We start from the raw sequence: 15,553 nt of genomic DNA on the forward strand, positions 1-15,553 counted from the left end.
GGTGATACGCTCCATGGGGGTCATTCCGAACCTGATCGCACGCTAGGTTTTTTTGCTGCGGTGCGATCAGGTCAAAACTCTGCAAAACTGCGCATGCGTATACACAGCAATGCGCAGGCGCGTTGTGCGGGTACAAAGCGGATCGTTGCTGAGCAATGAATTTAACGAAAGAATCCATTTGCACAACCAATCGCAAGGAGATTGACAGGAAGAAGGCGTTTGTGGGTGCCAACTGACTGTTTTTGGGGAGTGGTTGGAAAAACGCAGGTGTGTCCAAGCGTTTACAGGGCGGGTGTCTGACGTCAATTCCGGGCCAGGACAGGCTGCAATGATCGCAGTGGATGAGTAAGTCCTGGGCAACTCAGAAACTGCACAAACCTTTTTTGTACCGCTCGGCTGCAAAAGCGTTCGCACACTTGCAAAGCGAAAACACTCCCCTATAGGTGGCGACTATCTGATCGCAGCGCTGAAAAAAGTAGCTAGCGAGCAATCAACTCAGAATGACCCCCTATGAGCGATATTGCCTAGTGTTTTCCTTACCCTCTTGGGCGGCGACCTAGTGTGTACACACTGTATGATATCGCTGACGATATCATTCGGTGACATCACACCAGCTGTACATGCAGTTTTGGACGATACGTCCAAATTGATCTACATGCACAGCTGACAGAGGGGAGCGCACACTGTTCATCATTTGTAGCGTACACACTGGGTGATATTACAAACAATATCATTCAGAAGGGTGAAAATGAGCTAAATTGTTTAAAATATCGCCTAGTGCAGTGGTTCTCAAACTTTTTTGAATCACAGCACCCTGGAGTATTAGAATTTTTTCATGGTACCCCTAGGCCAAAAGTTTATTTTTGAGAAATGTAGGAAGAAATATTAAATTAAGTAAATTATGTTTATATGTCATCCTTAGGTTTAACTGTGTGGTAAGGGACAAGATTTGCTTCTGTTTGTCCACATATTTTATGATTGACAATCGCCAGCACTCATTTTGCCTATTACATTGACTGTAAATAATTTTAATTGGTCCTGGAGCACCAACCCAGGGTGCCACGGCACTTGCCTAGTGTGTTCGCACTTTTAGTCTAGAACTGAGTTTTATGTTAATTGTTCTGCACTAATACAAATATGTGCTCACTCTTCCATATCAACATTCCTTTTGTAGAAATTGAGTTATCAACAACCAGTCAAACTTCTATATCAACTGTAATCAACAAGGTGACATTTGTTGATGCTGATAGTGCCTACAAGCCTGGGATCCCATACAAAGGACTGGTAAGTTATATGTCACTCTGTCGGGTTGGGTACGAGATGCCGGTGCTTGGGATACGGGCAGTCAGAAGACCAACAGTAGCATACCAAAGCTCAGAACCCAGACACTTGCTAGGTAAGTTTTCTAGTAAATATCCCTCTTTCCCTGCCCCCTAACCCTCCACACACCTACTTAGTGCCTAACTCTAACCCTCCCTTTTTAGTGCCTAACCCTAATTCCCCCCCCCCCCCCCCCCTCATGGCCTAACCCTAACTAGACCCTGCAAATTTACGTTTGGGATGCCGACAGTCAGGATTCCAGGATTTGGCATCTTCAGCGGTGTCGGAGTTCCGGCGCTTGTTTTCTGACCAGTGTTAGGATTCCAGCATCTGTATTTTGACTGCGGGCATCCTGAACGCTAGTATGCTGAATGCATCCCGGTTCCACAGATCTACCGAAAAATTCCTCCTACGTCCAAGCACATTAGATGCCATCCCGGCCCCTCAATAACCTACAACACCAGTATTTATCTGCTACACCCTTACACTCACCTTGACCTCAAAATTACTTATCCGGCTGTTCGGTAATTCAAGAAACATATTGAGACTCCCCATCTGCCTACTGTACATGGACTAGGCATTTTTACCTGTCATTTACTATCCTTCCAGATATTACTGTAGGTGCCAATAGGGTTCTAGATTTTAATTGAATTTTAATTACTAGAAGGTGTCTGCAGCAGCTAAGGAGCAGGTCAGTCTCCAGATTTGCAAATAGCAATTAAAAAAAACATATTAAAAGCAGTATTATATACTTTTAAGTACTGTATTAGAAAATATTTTTCGCAGTATCATAAAATAAACAGGTGTTGTATGATATGTTGTCAGTCATCATGTAAATGCTGAAATATTGACATGTTAGAATGTTAACATAAAATGAATGTTGGCCCAGCAATCACTTACCTGCTCCCCAGTGGCTAAGCCTGGATTATCAATCACGGTGGTCATGTGACTTCTGATGTAATTTCTGGATCAAACCTTCGATCTTCTTGCATTCCAATAAGTATTATTCTCCTTTCCATAACCCCCCTTCTGCAGCCCGACCTTCCCTTAGTGCAACATTGGACTGGGACATAAAGGGCCCACAAGTGGAATTCAGTGGTACAGTAGGTTCTCACTCTTAAGGGGTGTGGTCAGCCACACCCCTTCAGAAGCAAATCAAGCATCTATGTTTATCAATGGTCCTGACCCATCAGGTTACATGTATAATTGCATTATAAACAATGTATAATTCCATTGCACAATCTGAAATCTGACCCCTAAAGGAGAGGGTGGGCCCACAGGCAGTGGGGCCCATCAAGGATTTCCCCTGTACACTTGTGAGCCAGTCTAACCCTACTGTAGTTCCTAACCCTAATCCTTACACCTAACACTTCCTCTAGTCCCTTACACCCCTCCCCACAGCCGAACCTTCCCCTAGTTCCTAACCCTTATGTTGACAATCTGGCAATGTCAAAATTTCACAGACTCCCCTCTCTCAAGCCACTCTTGCAGTAATCTACCTTCGAATTATCTCCCTGTCATAACCCCTCCACCCCAGGGGTGGAATTAGGGACCATGGTGCCCCTAGGCACAGCAGTAATGGCTACTCCCTCTGTCTAATTTTATTATTTTCATTAATTGGTTATAAGCCATTATTGGATCATTGTTAATTTAATGTAATAATAAAAAAGCCATTATCTATGTAATTTGAATTTATTTTTAATTATGTATGCATATTTACTAAGTAGGAGAGTTTACAGGGTCAGTCCCACCATTTACAGTCAACGCAGGATGCCATATGGTAAAGTATAGTGGAGATATTTAGCAGTTACTGATACATTTTGGATTGACAGTACTAAAACAAGCATACAAGTGCCGCCTCCCAACAAGTGCTGCCCCTAGGCATGTGCCTCACGTGCCTAATGTGAAATTCACCACTGCTTCTCCCCATCTATTCGATAATGAACTTTGGGGTATATTTACCTAGCCTTAGATGGAGATAAAGTCAACAGAGATAAATGACCAGCTAATCAGCTCCTAACTGACATGTCACAGGCTGGGTTTGAAAAATGACAGGAGCTGATTGGCTGGTACTTTCTCTCCGTTGCCTTTCTCTCCATCCAAGTCTTAGTAAATAGACCCTTTTGTCAATAAAAAAAAATTCTCAATAAAGTGAAAACTAATAGAAAGTGACTAAATCCTCCTTTTACGTAGCTTAAAAAGTTTGTGTCATATATTACTTGCAGTAACAGATATGCCTAAACCCAATGTGGAAATGTCATACGTAATCTGCATGGTCATTAATGAAAATACAGTATATACAATATGCATTGTCTATGCACGTGTGGAAGTGTTCTCATGTGGTTGTGATCATTTCTCGTTATGTGTGATTTCAGATTAAGGTGGTGGATGCTGGTGACAGTCCAAAAGGCGGCGTTACAGTCTATCTACGAAATCAATTTGCTTCAATAAACCAGACCTTGGTGACAAATGAGAATGGTCAGGTCGCCTTTACACTGAACACTAAAAACTGGAATACAACTGTATTTCTGACGGTATGAACAAGTCAGTCTGTGTACAGATAGATGTGTGTGCAGGTCTCCAAAGACACTTTTGTGGGCCTCCTAAAAAAACATTTGAAAAATATACTTCCATTCTAAAGCTATATTCCATTTTACAGCAATCTAAGGAAATTAATTTGTCAGTTAGCTTGACATAGCACCGTGCAGCCAGTAGCACTACTGTAGAGCTGCCCAGAACGTCAAAGGGATTGCGGGAAGTACTCTGCTTTACAGAGCCATTGGCTTTGCCCCTAGATGTGACATCACAGGTTTAGGGGGTGGGGTCAGCACAAGGTTCACTGTGTCCCTGTTACTGTGCTTATAGTAATATCCTGCCAGGTGGCATATTCAGCTGGCATGACTTACACTTTCATGCAGGATGTAGTTGGCATCCCGATGTACATGTATACCTGAATTCTGATGCCGGAATCCCAACAGCCGGAATTCTGAATGTATGTTTGCCAGGGGAGAGGTAGGGTTAGGCTGCCAGAGAGTGTGAGAGGGTTAAGGTTAGGCTGTGGGAGGGGAGGGTTAGGCTGCAGAAGTATGGCTAGGGTTAGGCTGTGGGAGGGAAGGGTTAGGGTAAGGCTGCAGAGGAAAGGCTAGGGTTAGACTGTGGGAGGGGGGCGGAATTAGAGTTAGGGTTAGGCTGCAGGAGGTGTGAGGGTTAGGCTGAGGGATGGGACGGTTAGGGTTACTTTGCTTAGAAATTCCCACCCGGATTGTGGCAGTAACGATGCAGGGGTCGGTATTCTGACAACTGGCATCCTAACTGCCGGCATCCTGTACCCAACCCATTCATGCTCTGTAAATAGGCGGGCACTGTGACAGGCTGACACTTAATGGAGAGAGAGAGAGAGATTTCTGTAGTGATTGAGTTTTGCCATGACCCTTTACCAAGCATGTGCACCAACAAAATGAGCTCTTTTTCTGTAAATCCCAAATCATGGAAGTAAAGGTCACAGTGGGCAAGCCAAACTGTTTCCATGATAATGGAAACAAATTGTGCTTTCTTAATTGTAACACAATAAGAGCAGGAAAATAGCAAAACAATTTTGTGAAAAGTCTGCAATTATCTAGTACTCAGAGGTGGCCTCTACATGGCTGAAACACAGGGCAGATTCAGCCCTAACCAATATGATGCCCTAGGCAAGATTTTGGCTGGTGCCCCCTAGCACCGACACAAGTTCTGCCTTTGACCCTATACCCCTTTCCTAGCACCATCATCCCTCACCCAGAGCAGTCAATTTGGTGCTCCATATTTTAAATAGGAACAGTGTGCACATTCCGTGCGCAGCCCAAAACAGGGCGTGTTCTTGCTGGGAAGGGGCATGGCCACACAATAATACCCCCAGTTAAAATTATGCCACACAGTACTGCAATTTTATTCACATTATATCATGCAATAGTATCTCTTATTCACTTTACATTATTCAGTAGTACTCCTCACAGTAGTGCCCCTTATTCACATTACACCACACCATATTGCTCTTTATTCACATTAGACCACACAGTTGTGCCCTTTCTATACGTTATGCCACAAAGACGTATACCTTATACACATAATGCCACACATTAGTAATGATTTTATACACATAATACACATAATACCACACTGTAATGCCCCTTACACAAATGACACACATTATTAATGCCCATATACACATAATGCCCCCTTACACATATGCCGCGCATTAGTAATGCCTTTATACACATAATACCACACAGTAATGCCCCTTACACATATGACACACATTATTAAGGCCCTTATACACATAATGTCCATTACACATATGCCACACATTATTAATGCCAGTATACACAACATGATACACATAATGGGGGTAATTCCAAGTTGATCGCAGCAGGATTTTTGTTAGCAGTTGAGCAAAACCATGTGCACTGCAGGGGGGGAGATATAACATGTGCAGAGAGAGTTAGATTTGGGTGTGGTGTGTTCAATCTGCAATCAAAATTACAGTGTAAAAATAAAGCAGCCATTATTTACCCTGCACAGAAACAAAATAACCCACCCAAATCTAACTCTCTCTGTACGTGTTATATCTGCCCCCCCCCCTGCAGTGCATATGGTTTTGCCCAACTGCTAAAAAAATTCCCTTCTGCGATCAACTTGGAATTACCCCCAATGCCCCTTACACATATGCCGTACATTAGTAATGCATTTCGTATACAGATAGAGCCACAGTCAGACAAAACATAGGCATGCTGCATATCATTTTAATCAGTAGAGGCTGCTTGTGCCCCTAGGCATTCCAAATGTCCTAGGCTTTTGCTTAGTTTGCCTATGCCTAGGGCCGGCTCTGACACAGGGGATCTGCAGGGTATGGCATTTGTGACAATAAAATATACCATCTGCGTTTTTGAACGACACAAAATCTGTACAATATTTTTTTTTTGTGAGATTCATCAATGAATTATATTATCATTAGCAAAGGTACTTATCTGTTCCACCTGTAGTTCATTGCAAAGCACCTTATGTATTACATGTGGCATACATTATCATCCATTGCTTGGCAACCACTGCTGTGATTAGCTGCAATCAGTATACAGTACAGTATATGTGTGATAACTGTTACTGTAGAAGACAAAGCAATATTGTACTTTTTTGAGAATATACAGTAATAGGACCTATGTTTTAGTTTTTAATACTTGTCACCCATTGTATACATTTTTATAAAGGTATACAAAGATAAAAATGCATTTAGATTATCCATTTTCAAGTAGTCTTTAGTAATATGGGTTTATCTGATTGCATTACTTACCATCTTGTAGTTTTTATCCCATTATTTTATTTTACAAGCAATATTTTCAATAAAATGTAAACTTTTGTTCCAATCTCACCTATTTACAAATGTGTCTTTATTCCAAAGGCAAGTACAAGACTAGAGTCTCCAATATATGTATCCAACTTCTATACTGCTGATTACGGCTTTGCATCATTGAATCTTGCACCCTTCTACTCTCGCAATGAGAACTTCTTGAAACTGCACTCCCTGGATAGAGTTCTCCCATGTGAGGGGCAGCAAGAGGTCCAGGCGGAATATATCATTAAACATGCAGAGCTAAAGAAGACCAAGCACTTAGATCTACATTACCTGGTGAGTGATTTCTTGCAATCAATCTTTAACTACATGTAAATAAAGAAAACAGTAAATTATCCTGTATTCAGGGCCAGATTAGCAATGGGTCTGATGGGAGTACTGTACATCTCCAGGCCTCCACATGAAAATAGGCCCATCCTCATGACAACATGGAAATGCCCAGCTGGCTACAGACCAGTTATATTTTCTCCACAAAAGGATGCAATTATTCCACATATATTTAGGATGAGAATGTCCACACCCACACAGCACTGGCCACACCCACAGAACACTGGCCACACCCACACAGCACTGGCCATACCCACACAGCACTGGTCACACCCACACAGCACTGGCCACACCCACACAGGTCTGGCTATACACACACAGTACTGGGTACAGCTCATCCACCTGTCACAATAGACCCCTGCTCATATTTAGTCGCAGGCCCATTGGTTCCTTAATGAACGGTAACAGAGTCTCACTTTTCCAATAGGTCGCTTCTGAAGGATCCATACAAGACTCTGGGTCTTTAGAAATCACTACAGACAGTGGAAGTAAAGGTAAGAAGATCAATCCTTTATTCAACCAAGAAATGGTTTGTAATCTGTGTAATTAACACTGAGCAAAGCCCTCTGTTCTGGTCTTGATCTGAAATTAAACTGCTTTCGGCAGTAATAAGTTAACCTTTGGTCAATGGAAAAAGTACAAGCCCTGAAAATCAGGGGCAGATTGGGGACTAAAAGTAGTCCTGGAAATATTTCTGGAAGTGGCCTCACATGGGCATACCTCCCAACTGTCCCGATTTTCGCAGGACAGTCACGTTTTTTGGGGACTGTCCCGCTGTCCCACCCACGGGCCGCAGTGTCCCGCGGTGGGGGTGGGGGGCAGTTGGGAGGCTCTGTCTCTCGCTGCCCTGCTTAGAAGAGCAGCGGTGAATAGACGATGTGTGCATGCACACAGCGTCTATTCACTGGAGTCAGGGGAGAGGGGCGTGCCAGCAGCTCACAGAGCGCTGGGCATGCCCCTCAGTGACAAAAATGAGGGCGTGGCTCACAATTGCGGGTCCTCCTGCAAAGCCACGCCCCCTTTTCTTAGGCCCCGGGTGTGTGTGTGTGTGTCTGTTTGTGTCTGTATATATATATATATATATATATATATTGAACAAGTGGAGAAAAGGGTGCCTTCTAGTGTCTAAAATATATAATGTGAACCAAGTGTTAGTATAAGGACACTACTTATCTGATGCAAACAGTTTCTCCGGTCACATGACCAATGTGAGTATATAAAAAAAGATAAGATAAAAATAACATAGCGTGTACAGTTTTCATACCATTCTTTCACCATAAAGTTAGTTGTATCTAAAAAACCTTCTAAGGACAAGCTTATCCTAATATTTAAAATCCACAATCAGGGATATTTAAGGGTTTTTCACACAATTTTAATACAACATATAAAACAAATGGTAAAAATGCAAGCGTACAAGAGAAAAGGAAATTCAAGCTTATCGGTCCATATACAGTAAGCAATCGGGTACATCCTGTTTCCCATAAATTTCCAAGAAATGGTAAAAATGCAAACATACAAAAATGTAAATTTAAAAAGGCTTATCTGTCCATAAAGAGGTTCAGGTGCAGCAGTTACAACGCGTTTCGTCAGTAGATTGACTTCATCATGGGGAAAACAGTTAAGCCTTTTTAAATTTACATTTTTGTACGTTTGCATTTTTACTATTTCTTGGAAATTTATGGAAAACAAGATGTACCCGATTGCTTATATGGACTGATAAGCTTAAATTTCCTTTTCTCCACTCATCACGTCGTATATGTGCTTCCAAGCACATATCACATTGTTTAAGGTTGCTGCCACCCATTATATGGAGCAGTGTTATTTTAAATTTCATGTATTTATTCACTTATTTGTATATTTATATAATACACAAATCACTAACCACGTGCACTTAGTGTGCCCTTTCTAGTGTTATCTGTGCGCCCTCGTATCTATTGTTTTTTTCATATATATATATATATATACATATATAGATATATACATTGTTTCCACATAAAAAACAATTGCCCCTGAAGGTGGAAAATATATGTATATGTATATATATACAAGTAGAGAGTACCGGCTCTCCCATAAGCAGACTGCAAGTGTGCGCCGGGTGCCTGTGCAATGAAAGTATACACAAGTGGATGGTGGCACGGCACTCCAAGGCGGCTTGTTAAATCATGACACAGACGGCAGAACTTCAGCAACGTTTCAATGTAATATACATTGTCCTCAGGCTTACCTGAGGACAATGTATATTACATTGAAACGTTGCTGAAGTTCTGCCGTCTGTGTCATGATTTAACAAGCCGCCTTGGAGTGCCGTGCCACCATCCACTTATGTATGTATATATATATATATATATATATATATATCTTTAGATAGATAGATAGATAGATAGATAGATAGATAGATAAATATTATTTGTAAATGCATTTACATGGTGATAATGCTGACTGCAAACACATACTTTTACTTTCACTTACTGTACCATTTACCCTTTGGGATTTGAAGGCTAAGATGCAGAACTGCAGCAGGACTTCAGGTTGTTCAGTTGGGCCTGGCACCTTGCATAATTAAGCCCCGCCCCCACTGCATTTTGTCACGATTCGCGTGCCTTTAGGGAGGGGGTGGAGCCAAACGGATTACATGGAAATTCCATTGCATTGCCTCTGCCATCTCCCCACAGGCCCGCAAATTGCTGTAAAATGCCGCAGGGGGGGGCAGAGCTAAATCATGGGCCGGGGATCTCGGGGGGGGATGGGGGGTCTCGGTGTTCCCGCACGTCGGCTGCAGCATGTCAAGGCAGTGTAGCCGGCCCGTGGTTACTGGAGGAGAGTGAACAGCCTCTTCTTGCAATCTCAGAAACACAGACACTCCTCCAGTCTGCGGGCCGCTGACAGGCACTGGATGTCAAAGAATGTGTGACTCACTTCTGGGGGTGGGGCCACATGCATCGGTCGGCCCTGCAGTACCGCCGGCCTCCCGGGGAAGTTCTCGGTGACTATAATGGCCAATCCGTTCCTGAACAAAATCATCCTAAATATATACTGTAGGTTAATGAGCTCTAAGATAAGGAATCTAGAAGCAGCAGCTTATTATTAAGTGGAGGCCATCACATGTGGTATAATCACGTAACAGACACGAGGATTTAACATAATGAGATAGATGAGAGTGTGCGTGATTTATTATCCTCTCTGATCAGTATCCTCCAAAGGTTCTCCTGATACATAGAATAAAAAAAGGGAAGAGTACAATAGTGTAGTACATCTTAGGAATGGGTGATGTGCGCATCTAAAGTAAGTAGAAGTCCAATTGTTAGTCTACCAGTGACTTCGTCCTTCACCTTAATCTGTAAAGTATAAAGTGGCGTACCCTTCTCACAAAATGCTTTCATATATTTAGCCTATAAAGGTTTCTTTAGTGTTCATTCTGTTTGTAGTGTAATGTCCTCTCTATATCGGTATTCTACAATGGTTCTCCCGATACATAAATTACATACAGAGAAAAGTACAAGATACCCCTATTGTGTGTGGAAGTCCAATAATTTGACTACCGGTGACTGCATCCTCCACCTTAATCTATAGTGTCATACTGTATGTTATGCCCATAAAGGCTTCTTTAGTGCTTGTTCTAAGCTCACCAAACCACACTTCACATATAGGATATCACCAAGTAGTGCAAAATGGGCTTACCCAACTTAAAACATCAAGTGTATAATGAATCTCATAAAGGTTTCTCTTTGGGATCCATCTTCTGATGTCTACTTTGTTCTAACCCCAATAACCTAGCTGCACCAGCACATTGGTCGCAGTTTGTTCTGCTCACATGCCGCCCCTACATCACTCATTTCCTTTGGACATGAGAGCGGAACAATGTGTCAAGAAGGATCCCAAAAGAAACCTTTATGAGATTCATCATACCCTTAGACACTGTGTTGCTAAGTCTTTATAATATTCCTTGATTAAGACAGTTGGTGCTGAAACATGTTAATATTAAGGACCTGTCGTGAGAGTGTCCGTGACCTTACAGTACATCAGACCACATCAGATAAGCTATCCATAATTATCCTTTTGCTATGCAGAAATATCACCTATATTTGTTTTATGTTTAATAAAAGTTAATTAATTATTTCAGTCTAACCTTTATTTTTGGGAATTACCTTTGGTCCAAGTGTGGGGAAAAAAGGGGAGTTCTGACTGAATAGTTACATGCTGACATAGAGATATTCAGATGTGGAGGATATTAAAAAAACTTTTTCTGGAACACTTTATATTCATTCTGGATTTTAAGTGATGTGATACAGATGTGCCCTCATCAGAGCCGGCCCTAGCTATTTTGATGCCCTGGGCAAAATTTTGTCTGGTGACCCCTACACCGCTGCTAGTTCTGCATCTGACCCAGCAACACTTAGACAATGGAGCCCACCGGTGGGGGGTTACTCTGTGGGCCAGTTCAACCCTGTATAATGGCACACTGTAATGCCCATAATACACATAACTCCACACATTAATGCACCTTACACATATGCGCCACATTAGTAATGCCCATAATACACATAATACCACACAATAATGCACCTGACACATGTGCCCCACATTAGTAATGCCCATAATACTCATAATGCCGCACAGTGATGCACCTGACACATATTACTCACATTAGTAATGCCCATAATACACATAATTCCACACAGTAATGCCCCTTACACATATGCCCCACATTAGTAATGCCCATAATACACATAATGCCACAAAGTGATGCACCTGACAATATGACTCACATTAGTAATGCTAGTAGCTTTTTTTATAAAACTTACTTTTGCTTGCTGGTGTGCTTGCAGTCAGTGTGATCGCCCATGCAGCTCCCTGGTTCCGTGACTGCGTTTTGTGAGATGGGGGTGGCAGGATGGGTGGGTGCGTGCTTGTGCTCGCACTCATTAAAAGGGCAGATGTAGAAGGGATTTGACCTCACAGGGTATGCCATCCTGGCAGGGGAATTTTACGGCATGGACTGACTAGGAAATAAAGTGTGAGGAGAACACTGTCCATATTATGTCCCTGCAGACACCTGGGGTTTGCACTGGGATAAGGGACACACACAGGAAGGCAGGGTCCCCCTCCCCCATGTGCACAAGCAGTATAGATGATGTCAGATTTATGTGGAGTAGTCTTCTACAATACACATGTGGTATCATAAGGAGCCATCCAGTAATAACCTTATATAGTCAGTGAAAATGTCACAGGTCCAGGAATTGCAGTTACTGGGCTTCTGCTGTCTGTCTGAGGTCTCACAAGTCAGGGGCATTCAAGCATGTGGGCGGGAGTTTAAAGAACTTTAAGGGACAGTGTGCATTTTATTTGACAAATGTAAACAGCAGTGTATACAAGTACTGATTGAATACATTTGGAAAGTAACAGTTTGCAGACTGTCCCTCCCAGCATGAGATACTGCAGGGACATGCTTGGATGCCCTAGGCAAATGCCTAGCCTGCCTATAGCTAAGGCCGGCTCTGGTCCTCATACATCATTGCCGCAGTTGCGCCAAACAGCCTCTCTTGGCACGCCAGGTCCCATGAGGCTCTCCTAGCGTCAGATGTCTTTTTTGCCAAAAATGCATCTAAGTTGCAACACAACTCACCAGGAGACTGTGCTGATTAATTTATATGTGACACTTGTACAGTTTATCAGTGTGCATCGCTGAATCTGTATATGAAGTGCTACAATGTAGCAGTTGCAGCTATTCTCCAATACAAGTTACGAAAGTGCTCCGTATACAGTATGACATATAACACACAATATACAGTATGTTATATATCAAATTAATCAGCACAAATTAATCCCGGCATGTCCTATCCCATTGCATTGCAACTAAGGTGCATTTATGGCAACAACAAAAAAAAAGGACTCCTGGCACTAGCAGAATTGCACTGGACCTGGCGGCTCACTAACGCTTTATGGCATATTGTATATCTTAAAACAGAAGCACAACATTTTCTATTTAGATTTTCTGATATTTAGTTCTGTTCTATTCTAAAGTGTGTGTTCTCTGTGGTTTTGCAGATGATTTGGCTTTAGTAAATCTGAGCATAACAGAACCGCTGCAAAAGTGTTGCCAAAGCACCAGGATTTAATGAGAATTTGAATAATAAAAAGTTGAGAAGTCCTGATGTGGATTTTTTTAAATAACATTCTCCTTTCTTGTGTTTCATGTGTTTCACAGATCTTCATGGTGAGGTCACTTTGAAGCTCCCACTGAGTGCCGGGATATCACCAAAACTTCATGCACTTGTGTACATTTTCCTGCCTAATGGAGAGATTCTGGCAGACTCAGCAACATTCAACGTGTTAAGGTGTTTCAAGAATAAGGTGAATAAACCAACAGTCTCTCTCTCTCTCCTCCCTCTTTCTCTCTCTCTCTCTATATATATATATATATATATACTGTATATATATTCATACATACATACATACAAACACAGGGCCGGTTCTAGCCCTTGTGGCGCCCCGGGGGAAAATAGGGGCATGGCTTCATACAGGGGCATGGTCAGTTACGCCCCCTGTAGAGTTGTGCCCCCATTTGTGCCCCCTGTAGAGTTGTGCCCCCTGTAGAGTAGCGCCGCTTACAAAAAATATACAAAAAAAAATAAATTAATACTTACTATCCCCGCTCCTGATTTCCGACCGCTGCTGACCTCCACCGCGCCGCTCCTCTCCTCAGATCTATGGGAGAGACGTCATGATGTCTCTCTCATAGTACAGCATAGACACTAGAAGGTCAATTATGACCCCCAGCGTCTATGTGCTAGTCCCACCAACCCGTCTAGTTTTTTTCACAGTGCCGCACAGCACCGGGGGGTACTGACAAACAGTAGCGGATCTTGCCATGGTGCGGCGCCCTCCGGAAGGCGGCGCCCCGGACAAAAATCCTGTGTGCCCGTAGCAATATCCGCTACTGTATATACAGTATACTGCATATATAGAGTTTTTTTGCAAAAAGTAGAGTGTACTCACCAGGGACTTTGCAAAAGACAGTTACATTTATTACAAAGAGTGGTCATCATTTAGAAGTCGACGTTTCTGTCACAAAAGGTGACCTTCCCCAGGCCCATAACAGACAAAGAGGATCTGTTCTTTATCTGTTATGAGTTGTGTCCAAAGGAAGGTCTCTCTCTCTCTCTCTCTCTCTCTCTCTCTCTCTCGTATAAAGCTAGACTGTGGATATCACATTTATGTCACATTTTCCTGTTATACAGTTTGTATATCTATTATGTGCCTTCAAAATGTAACAGTTATCTGTTTTAACAAATGTCAGAACAATTCTCAAACCTAAGCCCCTTATATCATTTATATCACTTTCAGTCATAATCAGTGTACAACATTTGATGTGCTCAGTAACATTAAGTATTGTATGTTGCGAATCAAGCTCATACAAAATGTTTGTTACACCTCTAACTGTACCAAATGTTAACCAAATATAGAGAAGAAAAGCTGTTTATCATAGACAGAAGTGTTGATGTTAAGTCAGTCTTCTCTCCCATTATACTGTTTTCACTCTTTTCCAGGTATCAGTCGGGTTCTCCCCAGATGAGGTTCTCCCAGGATCAGATGTATCACTCCGTGTTCAGGCAGCTCCAGGATCTCTCTGTGGCCTGAGGGTGGTGGATCAGAGTGTGGTGCTAATGAAACCAGAGAAAGAACTGACCGAGGATAGAGTGAGTGCACCATTAAGGTTATAAACATCTGAACTGTGCAATGTACAGGCTATATTACATACCTCCCAGCTTTTGATGGGTCTGATTTGGGACCTCACGCATCAGAGGTGCGCCTGTCTGATAGGGTGTGGCCTTGGTGGAATGGGTGTGTGGCCTCAAGTGTGTGGGCGTGGCTTTACAACATATTCCTCATTTTCCTCATTTTGGGGTCATGTCCAGGGCTGGATTAACAATGTGGCTGATGGAGCTGCAGTTCCAGGCCCACTCTCTGGAATAGGCCCACAGCTTCTGCAGATCTCTGTGCTGCTGTAGATAGGAAACAAATGTTTCTGCAGCCTGCAGCATCCTAGGCCCCACCGTCACCGGCATCAACAACCCCCTCCTCTAGCCCCGTGCAAAGTCCTTCCCGCTTTCCTGCTCACCTCTGCTGGTGTTCCGTGTGTGACATGCTGGGATGCTGTGGCTGGTCCCTCCCCCAGAATGGACTGTCCCTGCTGCTGTTGTATTGTGACTAACAGAGACGTCCAGATAGCCCCTCCCACCTCCAGGACCAGACCTGCTCCCCTCCTGCTCCTATAGCCCCAGCTGCCCTCTCTTCCTCCCACCCCCATCCTCAGGCCTGACACGCCTTACCTGCTGTCTTATCTGAGCCTGTCCTCTCTATGTTGATTCTCTGGAGGCGGGGCTTCTGTGCCTGCAGCCAGGAACCAGAGGTAAGAGACAGATAACTCCTCCTTACAGGTAACTTGCCTGTGTAGTGTATGATCTCATGTAGTGGGAGAGAGGGTCAGTGGAATGTAATGCAGGGAAGTAGTGTGTGGAGTTA

The 15,553-nt window shown here is 43.0% G+C and overlaps 1 protein-coding gene across 1 annotated transcript in view; it reads left to right on the forward strand.

Moving 5' to 3' along the window:
* Window positions 1–15,553, forward strand: part of LOC135056673 (alpha-2-macroglobulin-like) — a 174,711-nt gene that overhangs the window by 49,317 nt on the left and 109,841 nt on the right. The window contains exons 10-15 of the mRNA XM_063962123.1: window positions 1,175–1,284; window positions 3,696–3,854; window positions 6,752–6,979; window positions 7,458–7,524; window positions 13,236–13,381; window positions 14,578–14,727. Coding sequence (XP_063818193.1) covers window positions 1,175–1,284; window positions 3,696–3,854; window positions 6,752–6,979; window positions 7,458–7,524; window positions 13,236–13,381; window positions 14,578–14,727 — 860 coding nt within the window. The remainder of the gene's footprint in view (window positions 1–1,174; window positions 1,285–3,695; window positions 3,855–6,751; window positions 6,980–7,457; window positions 7,525–13,235; window positions 13,382–14,577; window positions 14,728–15,553) is intronic.

The sequence above is a fragment of the Pseudophryne corroboree genome, chromosome 3, assembly GCF_028390025.1.
Source record: "Pseudophryne corroboree isolate aPseCor3 chromosome 3, aPseCor3.hap2, whole genome shotgun sequence".
NCBI lineage: Eukaryota > Metazoa > Chordata > Amphibia > Anura > Myobatrachidae > Pseudophryne > Pseudophryne corroboree.